Below are 23,952 nucleotides of genomic sequence, written 5' to 3' on the forward strand. Positions count from 1 at the left end.
GCATTGCGTTTTAATTCACTTACGTAAGATGTTCAGCGGGGGGGTGGGGGGGGGACATGAATTTTAAAAGTAAAGTGATGGACAGAGTGAGGAAGAGAGACGAAGGGGGGGATTTAAAATGTTCATCTTAACATGTCCTAGGCACTGCAAATAATAAGACAAAAAAATATATAATATTCAGTCATAAAAAAAATCTTAGTTTCATATATGAATAAATAATAATAAATATAAAAAATAGTTTTTTTATTGCTGTTAAATTGTCAAACATAAAATACTTAAAGTTATTGAAAGTGAGGCGGGGTGGGGGGCTGTTTTTATCTGCATTGTAAGCAACAATAATTCAAGAATACACTCCAGGCATACGAATATTTTTTTTTTAAAACTAGCTTCTTAGGCAAATCATCTTTAAGTCTTAAAAAGACATGCAGACATCCTCACAGGCGGTGGGGAAGATTTAGTCACTCTGATCACAACATTGAGGCTGACAGAAAAAGGCTCCAGCAGTATTTGTGGCAAGATGCCACATTCATTTTAATCTGAGCTAGACAAGTCTCTCTGAAAAGTCCCTAAAGTCAAAATGTTTCGGGCATCCTGAACTACTACAACAACACGACCCGTAAACGTGTAACCATAAGTGATGCTATAAATGACAATTACCCATCACGTGTTTTTAAATGCTATGTGAGTTAGCGCCATAGTTTTGCATGGACAAAATACTGAAGGACATTCTTCATTCACAATATGGACCCATAAAAATGCCAACAATGCGTGTTATAGTAAATAACGTCTGTCAAGTAGCATGACGACGCTGCGTCAAATGTTGCTTTTCCACTCCACACACACACAGTACAGGTTTGACTGGTTAATTTCCCACTCGGGGAAGCAGCAAAAGTAGCATCAATCAATTTTGTCTTGCTAATTGGCTCGAAAGCTAACAGCTAGCTATTCTGTTTTGCTAACTGACTCAACGACAATCCAAGCGAAACATTTTTAAGATACCTGCGAGAAAATGTCCAACCAAATAATCATAAATATGCTAAACTCCTGCTGGAGTTAACAAAATAAAGACGTCTAATTTTCATGAGATTCGTTTTATGTCCTCGCTCTGCACGCTCATGCAGACTTGGCTATATAAAAGTCACCATTAGCACTGCGCCACAACCACAAGGCCAGATTTAATTAGACGTTCATTCGGCGCTGCTCATTTCTTGCACGTGACGTGCATTTGCCATTTTATGTCCAGTCACATGGTGTAAAAATAGATTCCTTTTACAATTTCATGATCCTTGAAGGGATTTCTCTTGTGCGGCTCAGCTGCAACAAAATTCGGGTGCACCACATGAAGGTGAAAGCTTTCCCACCGCATCGCCCACGCCGTCAACTGATAGATTCATAGAGGTGGTCTGATGGCTGACCTTGCTATGAATCCACTTAAAAGATCAATACACTTATGAATATTTGTTGCCGTGGTGTTTCGTTAACGCGTTTATTCAATTTTCTTTTCAGGCGCATACAGTCGGCACTAGCTATAGATTTTTTTTTTCCAGAGGTCAACCTGCTGGTAGAAGCGCACTTTAACGAAAACAGACTTATGGCTCCGATGTACGATGAGTCAGGATTTATTTTTGTACGTATTGCGCAACGAGTCAAGTTGTTTGTTTAACTTGATGTTATGCATATTTACATGACAGTATCCATTCAGTCGAGGTCTCTCCTCAGTCCGTCGAGGTTCTACGTTGACTAACTACCCCCGTGTCGTCGAAAAGGGTGGGAACCCTATGATTTAAACGACTGTGTCATCAAATGTCGCCACTACGTGCGGCTTTTGTACGGTGACGGTCTGGTTGTAAACAAGAACATTTACAGCCTGGCGTCAGAGAAAACCAGCTTTGAATCATCCGTGAACGCGTGTGACCTCTTATGATGGATTCGAATGTCACACTAAAACAGACCAGCGTCCCCCCGCAGCGCGAGAATTCCATCTGGCCTCCCAGGTATTATGACTCATGGCGGCTGCGCGTCACGAACTCGTTCTTTTCGCTGTTTACTGCTAAATAAGGAGTTGCGAAAACGTGATAGGGCTTACTAGATTCCTTGTTTGTGTGGTGAACATGCTAAGTCTCAATGTTATCAATCTTAACTGCTACGTATGCTAATATGCTAAGTTATGCTCGTTATGAACTAATGACTTGCTTCGCTTTCGATATAATTGCGAATATAGCGACTACGGCTATGGTGTCATCGTGACCCAGGGGTGGGCGCCGTGCAAAGCGGGGGAATTGGACACCCGATATTACAACAGCCAGTTCAGCATCAATAATGAATGGCAGAGAAAGGCATTTGGTTTTAGATTTCACATCCCCAACCTCCCCCTCGGCTTCTTTGTTCGCAGGCAGTCCCGGAAAATCCTCGCCAATTTGACAAGTTACTACTGTACCTCGCAGATGTGACACAGAAAATGTCTCCGGGTCCCATCAAAAGCAATTAGCCTTGAGCAAGTGCTGCCATTTATAGGCTCATAAAGTGGGCCAAATGAGAGACAGTGACACATAAAGATATCAGAGAACAAGAGGAGGAAACGTGGAAACAAAGTGATGATGGAAGGCAAAGAAGAATTGAGAGTAAGGGAAGGAAAAGAGGAATAGCTCTGTAAAAGGAGACGGTTTTGGCCATGTGGACACCATGTGGACACTTGGCAGGAAGTGTGGAATCCCACAATAAAGAAACACATAAAACATAATCAGAGGGTATCTAAAAGTGAGTATACTCAAAAAACAGACTTTACTACAAGCAACTATTCGACTCAAAGACAAGCAGAACAATTGGAAACATCATGTATGGCCTTAATACGTTGCGTTAACATGAAAGCCGTCTTTTTTCGTTATAACACAATGACATCATCATCGCCGCTTAGCTTGTTTACACTAACAACGCCAGATATAACTGTGCCAAATAGTTTTCCACTGTTCCGTAACAGGGTTAGGGTTAGTTCGACCGAAATGGTCAAATTAACGCACACACTGCACTTCTTGGAAAAATGGACAGAAATAGGCAACAAATAACATTATAGGGTCGGGCTACGCTAGTTGATGACATCACAGTATCTGGCTCAGTGTGAAAATAGCTTCAAGCATGCTTGACCACAGTCCCCCATCCTTATTGTTTTCAAACTTGGGTAATGCTTAGCGCTAAGCTAACTAGCTAGCTAAGAAGTAATTTGAATGTTGCAGAAGCCCCCAAAAGAATGAACAAAATACTCATCTAGCATGATAATCCTTTCCCAAATATCTTTTACACTAAAATACCATCTCTTTGGTGAACCATCTCAATTGTCGGTCAATCAGCCTTAGAATATGCGTCTTGTGGTTTGCTTCAAGCCAAAAGAGGCAAACTTAAAAGCGGGAGGCGGACCGATGAAGGAGTATAAAGTGACATAAAAGACAAATGGCAGAAGCATGGTTGCTACCCGAAGGCCATTCAGGAAAGAGATGTTGAGGAACAGATCACAACATGGAATATGATCTCCCCCAGGAGCTCGGATTTAAACTCTCCCTCTACAACAAAAACCTCGACAAATAAATGAAAATGTCAACTTGAAATGATCTTTTTTAAATACATCAGCATCTATCCTCTTCTACTTCTAAAGAATCCACTTAGAACCGTTTCCTCCCCTTCTGGTCTGCTCCGTAAATTATCCAGGAAGTTCCACCATAATAACTTTCACAGACTTGCTTTCATTCACAATATTTCAACACGAGCACTCAGTAGCGAGGAGACCACTGCCAAGACCAGATTGTGGTGGAGATTGTTTACACGACACTATTTTTAAATAAAGAACGTATTAAAACCGACGTGGCTTTGGCCGTCAGCATAGTTGAACGCTAAAGTCGGTTGTTTGTGTTGGCGAGTAAATCTCGAACAAAACAACAGAGACTGTCTGTCCGACCCCAAAAACCTTGATCGTGTATCAATAAAAACATTCAAAACGCTCTTCTTTAATTTAGTGGTTATATTTTTAATTGTTAAAACCAAAATGTGTCAACTTTATGCATTTCTGTACTTTTTAAACTAGCCAAACTATGCATTCTCCAGTTACGACACGCTACAGGAATCAAAGTCTGTGCCCAGCCTGGAACAAATGCAGTTCAATCAGTTTTTACAGTGTTGTTTTTGAAGGGAAAAAAAAAAAAATCCTCCGACTCTGCTCCACTGCACTCGCCAAAGGAACCGGGTCGGCTGCCAACAGCCGGCCACTTTGCTCATTAGCCAGATAATGTGTTTTTTATTTTTACAGCATGGCTACTTTATCCTACAGTCTCGCTACCAGCGTCATTCTCGCATGCACGGACGGACACACACCGGCAGCGATTAACAACTGCTATTTATTGAACAAAGCCATCAAGCTGCCCACAGCAAACACGGCACACAATGAGGAGGAATTGGAGAGTGGTGACATCAGTGTGTACACTATTGACAATAGTATTGGGACACCTGGTCGTTATACTGACAGAAAATGCAAACATGGAGTTACTCAATGTTTCCATTCTTCTGGAAATACTAACATTTGGAATAACTCCGTGAGGATTTTTTTTATTATTATTGAAAATTTGAGAAATAAATTTCTACTTCATCCCAAAAGTATTTTGTAGTCAATTTTCCATGGTTTGTTCAAAAAATCGTAAAATGAGATGTTTGCTTTTCCGTGCCTCCGAGCCGTGTTATGGTTAAAACATGGGTGTTTTGTGTCACGTGACAAACCGAGTCAATCGGAGGTGTGTACGATCGGGCGGGTCCACAAAGTGGCCTGCTGCTGCTGACATTTACCATTGATCATGTCGCTTTATAGACTTTCTGCGGTTAAACCCCCCAACAGATGATTACAGTGGGGCCTCTGTAAGGCGGAGGGGGGGTGGGGGTCATGACTTTCATCACTCCTTGGTTCCCCCCACCCCCCACTTGTAAGGTGGAAATGACTTTCTAAAGCTAGCTTGGAGATAAATGCTCAATTTAAATTTGACCTCTGTTATCTTTCCATTTCATCAACCTCTCAAGCAAACAGTTGCACAACCGGCGCAAGCTAGCTGCTCTGTGCTAATCCCATGTGAAATATATAGGACATGGCGCATTAGCATGGGTGTGTTACATGAAGGAAGCGAAAGGCTAATGTTAATCGGAATTAGTTTGTAATTCCCAGACAAAAGAGAGCGGATTAAAGTTGACATGTTCGCATGACTAGACTGCTTTTGGGTTGAACCCCCCCCCCACCACCACCGGCCCCGATCCAGAGGACAACATGTGGGTGACGTGGGTGTCGCAGCAGTGACTGCTCGTGTCCACCGGGGGATTACGTTGGGATTGCTTTAATCGTTAAAGGACGTTTTCCATTATACAACAAACTCATAGTCATCATAAATCTGTCAGTGAATGTACATTTGTTAAATTGTTTATCAAAACATTGTTTGCATTGAAGAAATGTTTCACGATAGCAAGGCTTTGCCAAATAAATAGACTTTTAATTGGAACAATACTTCCCGAGAAATGTCGTTTGGGAGATTCCAACTGCACTTGAAGACTCTTCAGAGTCTCAGAGGACACGATCCAACAATAGTTTTCACAAGCTGCCAACAAGCTGTAAATTCTCATGTAAAATAGGCCCAATGTCCCTTTAATGTCTAGACAGGAGCGCCACATAATAAAGACAAATGAGGCCCGATCGGTTATTCATTTTCATAAGAAGCCGTCCCAGCTTCTGATCTGCGCCGTAAATAAAATCAAGCAGGTCTTTATATCCTCACATTAGCACGCCGCACCATCCCCCCACGCCTTTAGAGAGCTGCCTGTGTTTTACGACCCCTGTGCATCTTACCAAGGATACACAGAAAAACACAAAAAAAAGCCTGCGGTGGGCAGTCCACATAAACTCAGCGTCTGATATGAGGTGGGCCAGGAAAGAGAAAGAAGGGGGAGTTACCAGAAGGGATTTTCCAAGAGCATTTTACTACCAGAGCTGTATATCACAATCCAGGCAGATGCTAAAAATGAGAAGACCTCGTTTTCCCTTATCGCCAATAAATACACACAAGGGTTAATTAATAAAAAATCGTGACAGTAAAATATTGAACGTTAAAACACACAGCGTTCCAGGATCTACTTCTACACAAATCTCAGATGGAAGACGTGTAAGAAGACCTCCTGCGATCCAGTCTGGCAGCCAGCTTACACTCTGGCAATGCCGCTGCACACTGTCACCTCCACTCATGGCTGGCTTGTTACAGGATTTGTGGAGAAAATCCCTCGCACGTACACAAACACGAGACAGATCCACACGCAAGACCAGCTCTGTGTCTTTTAGAACTATCTTCACTTGAGTATTCTTTGGGTTCATATGACGGGGAACCGATTTCAAATGCTGATGCAGCAAAAGCGAATTCAGGTCATCACGCAATGCCACAAGTGGCTTACACCTTCCAAAAACATCTCAGAGGTGAGCAGGCTTGACCCTTTCTGGTCCTAATTGATTCATTGCAAAATAAAAAAAAATATAAAATCAAAGCGCTTTCTTACCATGAAGTAATATTGCTAAAAGGTCCGTGTCACATCATGTTTCAAAGTAATAGCAGTGGACAGGCCAGCTAACAGAACTAATCCTCCTAACGCTTAATCACTTTCATTCAACCTTTCCACAAATCTGATCTCATCTTCTTTCCCTGCACACATTGAAATGCGTTTGTTGAACGCGTCTTTCGCCAAATGTGCAGCAGTTTGCTATTTAACCCGTAATATCTTATGTACTCGGTATTTCCCCCCAAAAACGACATAATTGTTTAGTCTAGAATCATAGCCAATTCTTGCTCGAATAATCTAAAAATTTGTGCCAAACAAAAATGTGTACAAACCATTTTTTTGAGTAAATAAATTTCATTTAACCTACAGGTGCATAAATAAATATCACATAATTTTTATTTATTTTTTCTAACAGGTCTTTGCCACTTGTGACGTAACGTCAGAGTGGAAACACGTTAGCCATGCTAGTTAGCTATGCTAGCCATGCTATTCTATTTATTTCCCTAATTCCAGACACTCAAACTCTTGTAACTGGTTGCAAACATTCATTTGAAGAAGTTATCAAAATATTCTTGTGGAAAATTTGTCAGGCTCACTTAATAGTGCTTTTGAAATCATGACTCCTGATGGAACAGGTCAAAGGTCGCACACAAATATTGCAAAAAGACCTGTTCTATTACATCGCATGCCACACTATTTTGTAACTCCTTGCCTTTAACTTGCAAAGCATTCCCTCCGAATGACACACTAGAGAACGTTCTTTCCTTTAATTTTTTTTCTCATCTGTCATTATCTCAAAAGACATTGACGACATTCTGTTGCTGTTACGCATCTTGGGCACGCACGTGAGAGGTGACAGCATCCCACAGCTGCCCGCAACTTCATTTTCTCCTGCTGAGAGCTTCAAAGTGTTTACAACAATGTGTGTTTTTGTTTGTGTATCTGTGTGTGTGTATTCCCGTTACGCAACGGGCGAGATCTTCCCATCTGGGCATCTCTTGACCAGCCGAGCGAGAGACGACAGCTCTGCCTCGCCGGCTCAAAAGTGTCCTCCTCGGCTTCCGACCGTGCAACGCGGGGGCCTCGAAATGATGCAACATTTATCATCATCACCGACACTGTCAGCCTGTTGGCCCTCATCAGCTTTACGCATGCATGGCGGAAAACAGGGTCCATCTCCACAGGGTGTCAAACAAACTTCTTACCCACCAATCTAGATTATCCTGCTAAATATGTCAGTCTGAAACACATACCCCCCCCCCCCCCCCCCCCCAATCCTCCATCTTCCTCCCCACAGGGCTCATTGTGGTGGAAAAGATGCTAAAACAAAGAGAGCAGACAGCGCCGTGATAATCCTCAACATAGCAGCTGTAACTGAGCTCCATTTTTTTTTTTTTTTGCTAACTGTGCACAATCTTAATGCTTGTGGCAATGTTTTTCCTGCAAAAATCACTTCAACACATCTTTCACATTGACTGCAAATGTTCCACACAGGATGTGAGAATTCTTGTACTACTCTGCCCATCACATCCTGCCTGGGGGGGGGGGGGCAAAACAAAAAGCACAGACACAAAAAAACACTCACATTTGATTTCAACCAGGGCCACAATGTCAGTGGCACAGTTCAAATAAATGAATTATGGATGAACAGACAGGAGACGCGTCTGCGGGAAATTTAGGCAATGAGTGCTATCTGATTTCAGACTGTGACACATCCCGGAATAATGATATGATAAATATGCACTTGCGCTGGAATTAGGATAAAGTGTGCCTCTCATTATCAATAAACCCAAAGCTCGACACATAATCGAGAACCGCACTTGAATAATCAAATGAAATTTAGCACTTCCCGAAAGCAGATTCCTGTTGTAGTGCCAAACTGACCTGCAGGGGGCAGTAAAATAGAAAATTATAATCAGCCTGAAGAAGAACGTGATAATTGTTCACGATCATTTTTTAGAGATATCTGATTAGTTGGCCTTTCAGGACTTTGGTCGAACAAAGGGCCGATTATCTGCCTACTACTAGTGAGGGGGGGGGGGGGAATGTCTGAAGTTGAAGCCAACAAACGTGTTTGTCAAAGAAAAAAACACCACCAGCGTTAAACTGAGGTTGAACCACAAGCATGAGAATCGCTTCATTTAGTCAGACAGACAACTGCGATTGGATTTCCAGACGGCGATCTCATGTGAGAAAAGGCCGCTTCAACAAAGACTGACTGCATTGTTCTCCCACACGAGTGACATTCCAGGAATAAGCAGCAGGAGATCTTTCTCCCACGCGAGGCTAACATCTGAAGAAGAGACTGCACGCATACGCTTTACACTCACAAGACACACGTTCAACACAAAGGTTACTCACCGAGGTGGTCTCCATGGAAACTGTTATCGTGCGACATTCTCCCGTGATGTACAGCAGGTGGCCAGATTTGACCGGTCTTGCGAACGCTGACAATGGTGGCCTCCGACATGACCACGTGGCCCCCCTGCTGCCGATGGTGCCGCTTCTGCGACTGCGGCGTCGGTGGGCTGCTGCTGTCGAAGGAGTGCTGGGAGTTCTGGGAGTTCTGCGACGGCGAGCGGCTCTTCTCTCGGAAGGGTCGCCGGAAGGCCGTGGTGGGGCTGGGCGAGACGTGGCTGGACTGTCCCGACGAGAAGTCCTCCTCGCTGGACGTCAGGTTCTCGTTGGAGCTGCAGTCCGGCGTGTAGCCGCCGCCCCCGCCGACGTCCTCGAAGCTCCCCGGGGAGTATGAGCGGCGGGGCCACGTCAGGAGGTGGTCGTCACCGCCGCCGTGGTCTCGCATTTGGACGCCGCCTCGCCCGTCGCCGCCGCCACCGCCTTCGCCCATCATTACGCCACCGACATAGACGCTGGAGTAAGCTTGGAAATCAGAGGGTTGCCAAGGCGGTGGAGGAGGCTTACCACCGTTGGATCTTTGAAGTCTCTGATTGGGTTCTCCGTCTTCATACTCTGCATCGTAGCCACAGGTGCTCTCGGTGGACCGCCCCCTGTACACGGGTCTGGCGCGGAGCTCCCCGGCCACGGTTGCCAGGTTACCAGGCAGCGAGTGCAGGGATCTCTTCCGCTCCATCTGCATGGCTTGGTTCCCCAGGGAGCTGATCTTGTCCGAGACCTCGCGCTCATTGACCCGAACCAGCCCCCTGTCGTGGTGGAACTCCATGTTGGTGTAGAATGGTGGCGGTGGCAACGGCGGCTGCTTCTCTTGACCTTTATCGCCCACAGAGTGAGAGTTGGCCCGCTTGATCCTCTCAAAGTTGGATCTTAGAGCAGCCACACCGAGGCCCATGCCAAGCTTGTCTTTGGGGTCGCAGGGCAGCTCCTTATCCGGGGGCGGAAGTACTGGCCTTCGGGGCGACGCGGAGACGCCTCCTCTTTGCTTGGAGGGCGAGAGCCCGTCCAGATTGTCACAGGATGTCGACTCAGCCTGTTGGGGTGCGTCGAAAGCTGACTCCAGCCCATCTCCGTGGGATGCCGACTTCCTCGCCGGTTGGGGTCTCGGTTTGGCTCTGCCGGTTCCATCTCCGTGAGGCTGGTATCGGCTTCTGTCCACGATAGGAGCGGCACCGTACCCGCCGCAACCCACCCCACCGGTCTCCTGCATGTGTGGCTGCTGAGACTCTGCCCCCTGAGAGGCATTGGGGTCCACCCCCTCATTGAGAGGCGTTTTCCTAAAGCCCCAGCGCTGTTTGTCATAGCTTTTCCTCTCCTTGGCTAGGAGGGTTTGCAGGTAGATCATGCGGAAACGTTCCTTGTTCACTTCTTGCTCCAGTCTCCTGATGGACGCTTTGCATCTCTCCAGCTCGTGCTCAATACCTCCCACAGACCTCAGCTCCATCTTGGGGGGTTCCGACTCAGGGAATTGAGCCTTCCACGCCTCGATGAATCCCACCGGCTCTACCATATTGTGTTTTATTTGTCCAATCCAACGCAAGCTTTCCTCACAACAGCTCACCTGTGATTAAATAGTGTTTTCAACAGGCCTTTAAGATGACCTGGTCACCAGCACAAACTGATGACACTTGTCGTGGGCAGCATATCCATTTGCGGACAACACAGCGGCTGTTTATGATGACCGGACGGAGGAGAATGAGACATAATGGAGGAGAAAAGGCGGTCTTTTTTTCTCGTACATTATTCCAGATTATGTCACTTTAAAGAAGGAATTCAAACAAATAGTTGACGTCCACTGTCAACTAGAAAAGAATCCTGAAAGAAAATGTCTACGAAATAAACCGTCTCTTGGTTTGCCGACGGTTTGTGTGGGTAGGTCCGGACTTGGTAGCCCCGACAGGTCCGTCTACTCCTAGCCGACCATTAGGCTTCAATCTCAGGTGCTGCTGCTCCTTTGTACCGGCTAAGCGTACGGAGAAAGGATCATACGGACGTAACGTAAGCGAAGACAGTATCGGACTCGTGTAAAAACCGAGACGGCGGTTCGGTGGCAGTCAACCGTTCGGTTACTATCTTCATTTTCTTACCCCGTGTGTGTGGTAATGTTGTAATTTAGTCCGCTTTTCCCCAGCGGTTTGGTCGTGCTTGCTGGGCCGTGATGATGCGGCTGTGTGTGCTCCCATCTCACAAATGTGAAGACAGAGAGAGTGGAGGATGCGGGAGTGGGCGGGGCCAAGGACACTGAGCCAGCTGCTTAAAGGGACAGTGTAACCATATCTTGACCCCGCCTCCTCAAGTATAGATTTACATATTCATAATTTTGAATTACATTTGAAATGTTTGTCTAAGCCCCACTGACATTTCAAATACTCTTTATCGTTATAGGAACAAAACTTACGAGTATTTTCTTCTATGGTGTCAAAATGAGCTTTGGTAAAGCAGAGTTTAGTTCAACACTGCCATCTGCTGGATGAACGAGTCATTGCCGCCATCATGTCCTCATAAATTCAAGGGCCAAATTATTATGCTCACTTAGGCCATATTAAATATAGAAAATACGCAAATAAACTTGAAATATGATCTTTATTTACCTGAAAACACAACCTCTGTAATGCATCTACAATCACTATCAGAATTTAAATAATGATAGTCATATTTTTACATGTGATTAATATACATATTTTTTTTTAAACCCAGGTTCCTTCGTAGGGACCGCACAGTACACCTCTTATTAGATCACAGTTTTACAGCAGTTGCCAGACATACAGGATCATAAAGACCTATAGAGGCAATTGAGGAAAAAAAAAAAGCACTATTGTATTGCAGGGATGTCTTAAGAACGAATAAATCACTAGACAGAAAATGATCGGCCTACAGTAAATAAGATGAACGCAAGCAGTCCAAAGCCAAATTCATAATGAGTTGTTTCGAATAATTGTTCAAACATTACAATAAAAACAGTGATTTTCAAAAAAGTCTACTATAGAACCATCTTAGAACTTTAAGTCTGAATGTAAGAGTATTTATACATTAGAATCTATAATTACAAACTGTAAAAGCCTACATACAGCTGCGAGGCATGCATGATGTTTGTACACAAAATGCAAGCTAAGACCAAATGCTCCCAATGTCGAGTCACTACATGTCAAAACTACCATGAAAGAAGGGAAGGATGGAACATCATGCTAGAAGAGAAGAACATGTTGGACTTTCCTGCGCACTAAAATGGAAGCTGGGTGGAAGCCTATGTAAAATAATAATAAATACATCATGTATTTGGTCTCTTTCCTGTGAAAATCGGTTTCTCCGTGCACCAAAACAACAAACACACACATCACGACTGAACAAAAATATAATTTGCATCGGTTTTAGCTCGTGAATGTTTTCTATATTCACATAAGGCCTATTTGTCCCAAAGTGTCCACAAATCTATAGTGAGCACTTCTCTGTCAAAATAATCCATTGTGTGAGAAAGACAAACGGGCATTTTGTGAAGATAGTAATTAAAAATGAGCTCCAAAACAAATGTTAGTATTTTTGTTCAGTGTACATACATAGTTGTCATGGAGAGTGGAATGATTGATGGCACTGTCCTCCGAAAGCCTTCAAGATTTTTAGGACAGCCAACCTAGGACAAGAGAAACAATGTCTGATCATTAAATTAATCATTAGATGATTAAAAAACAAAAGGTTGAAAGTGGGTGGCACACGTGACATTCACAATGCGAGCATGTGGGCAAGTTTACAATTCAGATTTGATGATGGTGGAGAATAAAAGTGAAATACTCACTCTCGTGATAGGGGGAGCCAATGGAAGGCATTGAAGGAAGAGAAGCACACCAATGTTGTTACACAAACACATCCAGGCGTCTTAGTATCACTAACATGCTTTCAATATCCACAATGTTAATGCGGTGAACTGGATGGCCACTCAAATATGTTCACACCAAGTCTGGTAAATATGTATTTTAGATTCAAACTAATATCTAAAAGCCAAGCATTCACAAGTGGAATTCAAGTATGCTTTGCATGTTGCTTCAATTTATATCAAAGAATGACAAACACTTTGATTCAAAGGGTTCATGAGTGTATTTTTCTTCTAAGTAAAAAAAACAAACTGTTTGGGGGTATTCATTTGGAATCATTTGAGTCATAATTAATTGTTTTAATATTGTCCTTTGAATCAAAAGCCATCACAACGGTTATATACACAATCTTGAACTACTTGGTCTCTAAAGCAAATGGATTAAAAAAAAAAACACACACAAAAGGAATCATTTTTTTAAAAAATGGTTAGAGGGAATGGAACACCATTTTCTGCACAAGCGACCCAAGGGGCGCACCTCAGATGTTACAACTGAGCAAGACTGTGGGGAAGCATCCAGAGATTTAACAGAAAAGAAAAAAATAAACATTTGTATCACATTGAGGTAGCTGCGATCTTCCCAGTGCAGAAAACAACGGCTTATTTTAAATCATAAAAGTATCCATAACATTAATTTCTAGTCTTACATTTGGAGAAGAAGGGGGGCACATAAATTAGAAATGAGTAACCACATACGGTTCATGCTTGGTCACAGGACATGCAGTTTCGATTTTTTCGGGAATTATGTTTTTTTTTTTTTGTGTCCTCCCCCACGTCATCTAATCGAAGCATTCCCAACATTCACACCCAAACCTTTCCCCCTCCCCGCTCTTGTCGGCCACACGTCGCTTGTCCTCTGAAAAAACGTTTACACTGAAGACACAATGGTTAACATTAGAAAAGAAGAAACATCAAGGCAGTACGTCTAAGCCACGCCGGTCCAAACGAATTTACAAAGCCATAAAAAAAAAAAAAAAAAATTGCATAAAATAGTGTTCAATCTCTGTACAGATCCACAATCTTCCAACTTTCTTTTCTTAAGTGGCGCTAAATAATAATTACTGTAGTGACACTGGACTGATGACACTCGCAGACAACCGAAAGGATAAAGCTTAAAAAGGCATAGGGGTTAATTTTAAAAGTAAAAGTGAAAAATGCCAACTGTCAATCTCATCTACGTGATAGTCAAAGCCTTATGCCAACTCAAATCTGGTAACTTCAACGTGAATTCAAATTTACAATTGCTCCTACTCATAGACACACACACACGCGCATACTAACTATACAAAGACACACACACAAGCTACGCACGTGGAGGCGGGCAGAGAGGGATGAAGGATGGTGGGGGGGAGCCAAAGTGTGGCATGGGGGGGGAGTGATGGCTGTGATGGAAAAGTCGAGGTTGTGCTCAAGTCAGTCAGCACCAGAACATCTCGGCCATGTTAGTGTCGGTGCTGTAGATCCAGAGGACCAGGGGGAGGGAGAAGGCCACGAAGGGCCAGGAGATGCCCTCCATACATGCAGCCAGGCAGCAGCCTTCTGAGCTGGCCGCCTTCTCCAGCTCGTTACCCGGCTCCAGGTAATTCCTGGCCGCAAATTTCAGAATCTCGTCCAGTAAAATGACCGGCAGGGAGATCTTGAGCACCACTAGCCACTGGGTCAGATTCAGGGGGGTGATTTGGAAGATTATCTGGCAGGATAACAGCAAGAAAAAACAAGTCAGTGGTGTGGAAGAGGTCACTCATTCGCTGGCACCCACGTCACTCACCAAGCCCCCCCTCCTCATCTTATATAAATACTTGACAAGTGTAGCTTTAGTGTAGGCCCCAAATAAGACATCCTTACCGGAAGAGGCTCCACATAGAGGATGAGGAAGTGAAGAGACATTGAAAGGCAAATTGCTCCCAGCAACCACACGTTCTCCCAGGGAGGCATGCGCAACAGAGACTGGTTCTCAGATACGCTGAAACACAAAGCCGCATATTTATTGGCATCTTTCAGATATTTATGGAGTGTGGAAAAGCTCAATTCAAAAACAAACCTATTGAGAGCGTTGCACATCTCAATGGTGACCAGCACAGACAAGGCCATGGTCATTGGGTAAGGAGACTCAAACACCTTACAGTCAACATCTTGGAAGTCGATGTTTTGTGGTCCACACTGCAGGAAGTGGCTCTGAAAGCAAAAAAAAAAAACGTTGTTGCTGGAACTTCGGGGAGAATGTGAAGGCACCGAGTTGCCATGAGAGAAATTAGACTTGTAGTTCATACCAGCTGGTAAAATGTGATCCTCGGTCCATCTTCGGCAGCGACAAACCACCAGGCGGCGGCGCCCACTGTGGCGGCGCCCACGTAGCCTGGCGAGGCACAGCAAGAACACAACTTTATGAACCCTCTGATCAGGAAATGAAAGGACACGATCACCTTCAATACAATCTCAAAGATCATATTTACATGCTTGCTTGCAAGTACTGCCCGTTTTATATTCCTAAGATGCTCTGCATGTATTCCATTCACACACTCGTTTGACTTACATCCGATGGCGAGGTAGCGGAAGAAGAGCCAGCCGGAGATGAGGGGCTCGCGAGCGTTGCGGGGGGGCTTGTTCATGATGTCCAAGTCTGGCGGGTTGAAGCCCAAAGCGGTGGCGGGCAGACCGTCAGTCACCAAGTTAACCCAAAGCAGCTGAACTGGGATGAGCGCCTCAGGGAAGCCGAGGGCCGCCGTCAGAAAGATGCTACGATACAAACACCCCCAAAAAAATTAGAACAACTGTGTGCATGCTGAAATGGAAAAAAAGAAATGTTTGGTGTGCCTCCACTTACCAAACAACTTCCCCCACATTAGAGGAGATGAGATATCTGATGAACTGCTTCATGTTGTTGTAGATAGCCCGGCCTTCCTCCACCGCGGCCACAATGGTGGCAAAGTTGTCGTCGGCCAGCACCATCTCGGAGGCAGTCTTGGCGACCGCCGTTCCCGAGCCCATGGCGATGCCAATCTCGGACTTCTTGAGAGCGGGGGCGTCATTCACTCCATCGCCAGTCTGAAACCAGCAAGGCACAACATGAGACCCACAAACAATCATCCAAATTTAAATTCTTTTTTTTCCTCATCTCACCATAGCTGTAATCTCATCATAAGACTGCAGATACTCGACAATCTTGGATTTGTGGGACGGCTCCACGCGTGCAAAGCAGCGGGCCTTGACCACGGCTTCTCGTTGCGTGGCGGGGCTCAGATCGTCAAACTCGCGGCCCGTGTAAGCCATGCTGGCGACGTCGTCGTCCTCCCCAAAGATGCCGATGCGTCTGCAAATTGCTACTGCCGTGCCTGGAATGGCCAGAAGGAACCCATTATTTACATCCTGGGCCTTTCAAGAAAACAAAGTTTATTTCTTGTGTTTTGCACATACGTACCTTTGTTGTCTCCAGTGATCATAATTACTCGGATGCCCGCCAGACGACAGAGCCTAATGGAAGCCGCCACCTCCGCCCGGGGAGGATCAAGCATACCCACACAGCCCACGAAGGTCAGGTCAGTCTGAGAAGAATAAACAAAACCATATTTCTTGTACCCACACGCATTAAGCACTAACATGGCAATGCCACAAAGTTGAAAAGTCAGCTGCGGTTACCTCGTAGTCAATAAAGCGAGTGCAGTCCTCCAAGACCAGCTCCTCCTTGCTCAAGGGGTTGTCTCGGGTGGCCAGAGCGAGACAGCGCAGGGTGTCTCGGCCGGTTCCGTACTCCCTGATGACTGACATCAGTTTGTCCTTGATGCTGGGGGTCATGGGCACCTTGGTGGCGCCCACGCGGACGTGCGTGCACCTGTCAATCACTCCCTCGGGGGCACCCTGTTTAGAGGAGCACACAAACCTTTAGGGAACATACTCAATAATAAAAAGCAAGCATTATTGGCTCAAACATACCTTGACAAACATCTTGCCTGCAGATGAGCGAGCTTTGTTGGGGCTGCAATACACAGACATGGACTTCCTGTCTCTGGAAAATTCCAATGTTAACTCTTTCTTCATCAGCTGCTTGATTACCTGCAACACAACAGAGCCGGTCAGTTTTTTTTTTTTGGTTCATCTTCCGTATTTTGAGTAGAGTTAAATATTACTTACGGAGTTGCAGGCATTGGCTCTCTCGATCTTGGAAAGGCCTTTCAAATCGGTGTCGAACACATTCATCTTCTCCACCAGGCACGTGAGAGCAGTCTCGGTGGCCTCGCCCACCTTCTCATACACACCTTTAGTCTGGAAATGGAGAAAAAAAATACATTTAAAACCACAGCGTCCATCACCTGACAACAGAGGTGAAGAACATTTCATATGCAAACGCACGTCGTTATAGTCCAATGAGGAATCGTTGCAGAGAGCACAGATAGTGGCCAACTCCACCAGGGCATCATAATTGGAACATTTCACCTGTTTGCCATCATGGTACCTAAACAAAACACAACACAGACGGTTATCAAGTAGGCCTCAACACATCAATGCAAAAGAATGACTTTGTTATACACTGCACTCACACTTCTCCATCTGGGGCATATGTAGAGCCGGTAACAGTAAATTCCTTCAAGGAACAATGCTTGCCGTCAGCCTGGTCAATGACAAACATCTGCAACGCAAAAACATTAGGATAAAATATTAACATCATTATTTTAAGTGAGCAATTCAATTATACTAAATCAGACTTGTGGCGGTTCTGCAGGAAAATGGGACTGATGCAGCATCCAGCAGATGGCAGCAGTTTACCAGCATTCGCAAACAAGCAGCCATCTTTAAAAGTCCCTGATATATATCGGCTGAATAAATGAGCTGAAATGAATTGGGGGAAAACTTTTTTAGCTATTTCAATTGAAACGTGTGCCTTACCCTGCACACAGACATCTGATTGGTCGTCAGTGTGCCGGTCTTGTCGGAGCAGATGACAGAAGTGCAGCCGAGGGTCTCCACAGAGGGCAAACTGCGGACAATGGCGTTTTTCTTGGCCATGCGTCGTGTTCCTAAAGCCAGACAAGTGGTGATGACGGCAGGCAGACCTGAAAAGCAAGATGTTTCATTATCAGAAAGACGCTCGTCACATATTGTGTCCGATAATCAAACTTTGCATACCTGGCTGATATACAATCTCGTAAAGCTGCCGAGCTTACCTTCAGGGATCGCAGCCACTGCCAGCGCCACAGCAATCTTGAAGTAGTAGACAGCTCCTCTGATCCATGAGCCTCCATGGACGGGATCGTTGAAATGTCCAATGTTGATGAGCCACACAGCGATGCAGATCAGCGTAATCACCTGGCGCAAAAAAACAAACGCAGGCCACGATTCATTTTCACGCTTCAGACGTAATAAGGAATCAAACCCGTGCACAGCCAAATAACCCGAGCGTATTACTTTAGAGAGTTGCTGTCCGAATTCATCCAACTTTTGCTGCAGCGGCGTGCGCTCTTGCTCCGTGGCGGCCATCTCGTCACGGATTTTACCGATCTCCGTGTTTCCGGCTGTGGCCACCACCACGCCGACGGCCTTACCGGCTGCAATGTTGGTGCCCTAGGAGTAAAGGGAAATTGCACGTTCAGTGAAATGTGGAAGTGGATGGACGACTATGCTGAGCTAAGCACTTATGTAATCGACTTGAATGTCACATTTTAAGCAAACACAAGTCACTTACGGAAAAGAGCATGTTCTTCTTGTCCTGGTTTACCGCACGGGGGTCTGGCACCGGGTCAGTGTGTTTGATAACAGACACAGACTCTCCTGCAAAGAGTAAACATCAAACATCACATGTGCAGCAGTTGTGACGGGACGCTGCAGTGTGTGGGAAAAGTCTTTCCAGCTGTCAAAGCAGGCATGACAACCATCAAGCGGCGCCATGATAGGCGGGAGGGCAGCTGATGTCGCCGCAACCCAGCATGTTCCGATAGGGCGCAACAGGTCGCGTTTGACGGCTGCGTGGCCTTGAATGGGGAAAAGACGAGCGGAGGGGGGAAAAAAAAAAAAAAAAAAAAAAAAAAAATCGCTGAAACCCTAAAAATACCCAGAGGAGTTTCGCTACCAATTAAGGCAGTTGGGACGGACAAGATTTAAGGCCTCGATTCACGTAAAACAACTCTCACGTGCAGCATCCATCCTTAGATGCCACTTTGAATATTTTCCACTGCTGTGCAAATCACCCGCCCACATCTTCCTTGTCGCCACATCCCCTCAGGTTTGATTGTTTTGTATTGACTGTGTGGACGTAAAAACTAGAGGACGGCTTAGAGGGTATTAATGTCAAGGGGAGGGAGGCGGGTCATTTATTTTTCATCAGCTTGAAAGGACCGTGTGGCAGCTGTACAATCACATTTTGAATCTAGGTGAAAGATTTTTACCTGTTAGAATTGACTGGTCAACTCTCAGCGTGGTTGACTTGATGGAGGTCAGCCTGATGTCTGCGGGTACTTTATCACCAACTATGGTCAAAATAAAAAAAAAAACACGGAAAATTCATTAGCAGCATTCCATGCTTAAGCAACGCTGCAATATCAACAAGCGATAAAATACATTCATCGCAACTGTTCCCGCAAATGTGGGAAAACAACGAGCAATGTGTGTTGGGTCTAATGTGCGACAAACAAGAACGGATGAGCGTAATAATGGATTCTTTGATCATTAAAGCAGTTGAATGGAACAAATTGCTAAGAGAAAGCGTCTTGACACAACAGAGACAAAATGGAATGCAATCCTGGATACTAACTGGCTGACCCGCTGTGACTAGTCCCAACTATTTTGCTGTCTAATAAGGTGCGAGGAAAAATAACATCCATTTGACTTATTAATCAGCAGTCAGTCATTTAATCGCAAAGATCATCAAGAAAACTGCGCTACGCAAAACGTTTTGCTCTAATGTATGGCTTGAGTTCTGTTAATGAACCGCCTGGGAACCAGATCCAGATCCATTACGCATCCTTTCCGCAATAAACTTCAGACATCCCTTGTAAAGCAAAATGTAAACATACAGCAAATCCTCGAGTGTGTCGTCCTTAGAAAGTAGTACAGACAAAAAAGATTTCATGCTCAAACAGAACGTGTGCTTTGTGCTATTTCTCTGATACTTCTGTAATTTTGCGATATAAAAATTGCAATCTTGAGACCCTTATGACAGTAAAGACAGACATGTAAACCCCTTGAGCCTCTGAAGTGCCCAGGGAGGGGAGAGAGAGGGAGGATGTAAGGAGAATTAGATGCAAGGAGTCCTGCAAAACACACACCCAAAAATGGCTAAACTATTTTGATCAGCTCCAAATGGATTGAAGGGGCAGGACCAATTTTTGTCAGCACATGTGCCAACATTCTCACGACTAGTGTCAGGGAGGGTGAAGTGCTTTTTTTCCCACCCTCAATCCACATTATCAATAAGAAATGAAGAAAAAAAGTATAGTCGCCACTGTCCGATGCACAGATTCTTTAAAGTCAACCTCCTGAGACAAAACATGACCAAATATGGCCTGCTACTATACTGGGCGCTGTCAGAAGCTCCTCTTCACCACCTGCCTACCATCAAACGACTTTGGAGCTCATCTCTTGAGCAGACAAACAACAAGACGACTCGAATCTGCATTGGCGTCACGATTCGATTCCCTCAAGCTACTACCGGCAATTTCGCCTCAACTTGTTATCATTCTGCCGAGTCCCCATATATTCTTCCGAAAACAAACTTTGGTGTCGTAATCCAAAACTTTGCGGATGTATTTTTAGCTTGTCTTATTCCGGGAATGCACTGGCCTGAAGGAGGAACTTTCCCTCACCCCGATGTGAACAAAGGAGCTTATCTTTGATCTGATCCCTGGAGGAAGACAAATTGTGTATAGTTTGGGCCTTTTCGGAACTGAACATGTCCGGGCCGACTGTCAAAACAAAACGACCACGAGGATAAGAGTAGAAATCAATTTGAGAAGAGCACACTTTGCATCTTCCTCCTACCAGCTACTCCGCAGCATGGAGGGGGGTTGGATTTATTTTATTCCATGATGCGTTCTGGAGCAGAGAGCGAGGCACGTAGGCCAACAGCCTTCAATGACCTTTCGCAGGGGTCACTCGGGGGGCCTCCAGAGACGACTTGTGCTCTTTTCACGAATAGAAAGATCACAATCCCACCCACGCAACGATAAACGCCGCTGTCAGTAAAAACGGTGCAATAATTGCGGGGGGAAGCCAAATATGCAAAAGTGGTGGGATGGACAGCCGGGAGTTTGGGACATGTTCATCTATTACATAACTGTTCTATTTACAGTCAGATTTCTGACAGTAAATCGCCCAAGAGGAATCTGCAGTATAGGAAGTACATTTTTCCCAACTATTTCAAAATATTGCAGAGAATAAAGTCGTCATCTTACCTGCAACCTCCACAATGTCCCCTGGCACAATGTCCCTGGCCTTGATCCTCTGGACAATCTTCCGATCCTGGCGGTAGACCTTTCCCATTTCTGGCTCATATTCTTTTAGGGCTTCAATTGCATTTTCTGCATTACGCTCCTGATGTTTAAAAAAAAAAAAAAAAAAATCCAGCACATTATGAATATAATTACATGTTCAAGCTGGTTTGAGTGCTCAATAGATTCCAATCATAGTAGTACTAAGATTTTATGACAGGTAAGATTAAAATGAGGCAAGCTGCCAAGGAAAACAGTGACGTTTTATACGGGACAACAGTCACTAGTTGAGGAGGCTTGCTTGGTTAAAAGTATGGCGCAGTGTCACCGTCGTTTGTTCATGGAAGAGTTTCTTTACCTGCCAGACTCCAACAACGGCGTTGGCGATGAGAATGAGCAGAATCACAAAAGGCTCCACAAACGCTGTGATGGTTTCTTCTCCTTCTTCAAACCAAGCCAGCACCTGGACCAAAGGAAACATGAACATTAAACGCAACCCAGACAATAAATCTTGATTAGCAAAACTAGTTCAATATGGTTGAGTCCATGAAAGTAGGTCATCTACGTTCCTTACCTATTTACCTGCAGATGACATAATACAGGGCACGTGTTAGCTCATACCAGCTTACCAGGATGTAACTAAAATATTTGATGAGTCACTTCACCGCCTCAATTACAATGCCCAAAAATAAAATGAAGACATTTTGAAACCGGGTGGTGGAAACTAGGCTAGATGCAACTGATATCAACCAGCCCTTCTGCACGCAATCAAATATTATTCAAAATTAAAGCAAACTTTTGGAATAAATCTATTCAACTATAAAACATTTGCATATTATTCTCATTATTACAAGTATTTATTGTTTTGTGTTTGATCTTTGGGCAACTAAAGTATTTGCCACTCAAACTTCAAATGGCTCTTTGTCAACAGGCTTTTCATCTCAATGACACGTAGGTGATATATTCATCTGTTCACTGATTAACAACGCCACAGTCTTTCACTCCCAAGCGCAAAGGCCCCAACTTGAATTGTGTTAACATCACTGTTGTGAGACAACGCAGGCTCAGAAGACATGTTTGATTTGCATTAAGAGCAGAAAAACACTTCCTTTCTAGTACACTCCGCAGTACTCGCGCTTAATCGACAAGGATTTATGTTTGCTAATAAAAGGTTGTGGACTGTGACTCAAATGTATTTGCCTTAGACAGACAATATATCAAGAATCACTTAACTGCTGTTTTCCGTTCACTTTAATACCCGCCCGTTGAATCACAACCCACTCCGACAGGGTTACTTCAACAATCCTTTTAAAAATAGCAGTTTGTAGCCACAAAACAGCTCCGGTTTACATTGGGCAATGACAGAGTAATACTCACAAAGGATATGCAGGCAGCCAGTAAGAGGATCCTCACGAGCAGATCTTCAAACTGTTCAACCACCAGCGCCCAGAGAGACTTGCCTTTTAAGAAGAAAAAACAATACTTATTTAAATTAAGCATATTTCCAATATATGAAAGACAGTTAATATGTACTCACCCTCCTCTGCTGGCAACTCTGCACATCGTCATGAAGGAAACCCAGATAGAAAAAAAACAAGTTAAATTGAGTTCCATTATTAGTAGACAATATAGTACACGACAGTTCCACAATAACTATTGTATTCGTAATGTAAATCAGGTCAGTACTCGTTTACGGCACTTCATTACGCACACAGTGACGTCACCATCTGCCCGTTACAACACCGGTGGCACGGGCCATACAACTATAACACGCCACGATTAAAAAAGCCCCCATCCTTACCGTTAGGTCCAAATCGTTCCCGTTGTTTCTTGATTTGCTCCGAGCTCAGGCCGGTGCTCTCGTTCACGTTAAAAAAGGTGTAAACTTCTTCAACCGTCTTAGTGTGCGCGTTGTCCATGGTGAATGGCCACTCGAGGAGACCCGTATGCCTCTATTGGTCTCGACCTCGACCTGACACAGTCTTGCCTTGCTTCAAAGCGATCTGGTTTTAAATTTAAATAAATTAAAATAACAAAACGACCTTTAACTGTGGGGCTGTGTATAAATTACTTAAACAAAGGGCAAAACAGCGAGCAGGTGTCTACTTAGAGGGGCCGAATTAGCGGCTAAGGTGCTAACGGGTAAGTTAGCTGCTAAAGCTAAGCTAACAATTCGGCTCTGGCTTGATTTCGCCGGTCGCGCTTTGCTCGCTCTCCCGAGAAATCTGCATCGGATTGTTCATAACATCAACGGTAAACGATCTCTACATAGACGACGCAGCCGGAGAAAAAAAAATACACGAATTATACAAACATGCGGTTGTCTTGTAGCTTACTCCTAGCCTGCTTTGAGTATGTATTATTGCGGAATCACCAGCGTCGTCTACGGCTCTACGCTATTGCATTTGTCCGCCGCAGCCTTCGTGTGAGTCGAATGCGGTGTTCGGTGTCCGCATGTGGAACGCTCGGATTGGTTACTCAAACCGGAAAGGTCTCGTTTCTGATTGGTGACTCAAACCGGAACTCCTTTACTCGCCATCTTAATTTTCCATGGAAAGAAAATCTAATAAAAAATAAATATAGTCACTCTAATGTCCACCATTTATGTTGTCTTTGCTAGCACATCAGAATCATTGGAATCTTATTTATAAATTGGACGAATTACAACTCACATTTCTACAAGTATATTGTGTG

At 44.5% G+C, this 23,952-nt stretch overlaps 2 protein-coding genes across 3 annotated transcripts in view; both read right to left on the minus strand.

Annotated features, from left to right (window-relative positions):
- Positions 1 to 11,184, minus strand: part of bcr (BCR activator of RhoGEF and GTPase) — a 35,721-nt gene extending 24,537 nt beyond the window's left edge. Inside the window, exons 1-2 of one of the 2 annotated variants that reach the window (XM_049737892.2) lie at positions 9,487 to 11,184; positions 8,926 to 9,402 (exon numbers count right to left, since the gene is read on the minus strand). In XM_049737892.2, coding sequence (XP_049593849.1) covers positions 8,926 to 9,402; positions 9,487 to 10,486 — 1,477 coding nt within the window. In that variant the 5' untranslated portion in view covers positions 10,487 to 11,184. Of the gene's footprint in view, positions 1 to 8,925 lie in introns of both variants that reach the window. The other variant, XM_049737891.2, reaches the window with a different exon arrangement.
- Positions 11,185 to 11,540: 356 nt separating this feature from the next.
- atp2a2b (ATPase sarcoplasmic/endoplasmic reticulum Ca2+ transporting 2b) lies at positions 11,541 to 23,713 on the minus strand. The gene is made up of 24 exons (XM_068652888.1): positions 23,060 to 23,713; positions 22,796 to 22,813; positions 22,636 to 22,718; positions 21,617 to 21,721; positions 21,223 to 21,361; positions 19,219 to 19,299; positions 18,519 to 18,604; positions 18,242 to 18,397; positions 18,001 to 18,142; positions 17,723 to 17,889; positions 17,377 to 17,465; positions 17,189 to 17,291; positions 16,970 to 17,101; positions 16,772 to 16,891; positions 16,478 to 16,696; positions 16,260 to 16,383; positions 15,962 to 16,173; positions 15,666 to 15,886; positions 15,375 to 15,577; positions 15,112 to 15,197; positions 14,883 to 15,016; positions 14,687 to 14,804; positions 12,767 to 14,531; positions 11,541 to 12,604 (listed from the first exon to the last, which is right to left on the minus strand). The coding sequence occupies exons 1-23, from the start codon at positions 23,175 to 23,177 to the stop codon at positions 14,259 to 14,261; spliced, it is 3,129 nt and encodes a 1,042-aa protein (XP_068508989.1). The 5' UTR covers positions 23,178 to 23,713; the 3' UTR covers positions 11,541 to 12,604; positions 12,767 to 14,258.
- Positions 23,714 to 23,952: the final 239 nt, after the last annotated feature.

This window comes from Syngnathus scovelli, chromosome 13, assembly GCF_024217435.2.
Source record: "Syngnathus scovelli strain Florida chromosome 13, RoL_Ssco_1.2, whole genome shotgun sequence".
Classification (NCBI taxonomy): Eukaryota; Metazoa; Chordata; class Actinopteri; order Syngnathiformes; family Syngnathidae; genus Syngnathus; species Syngnathus scovelli.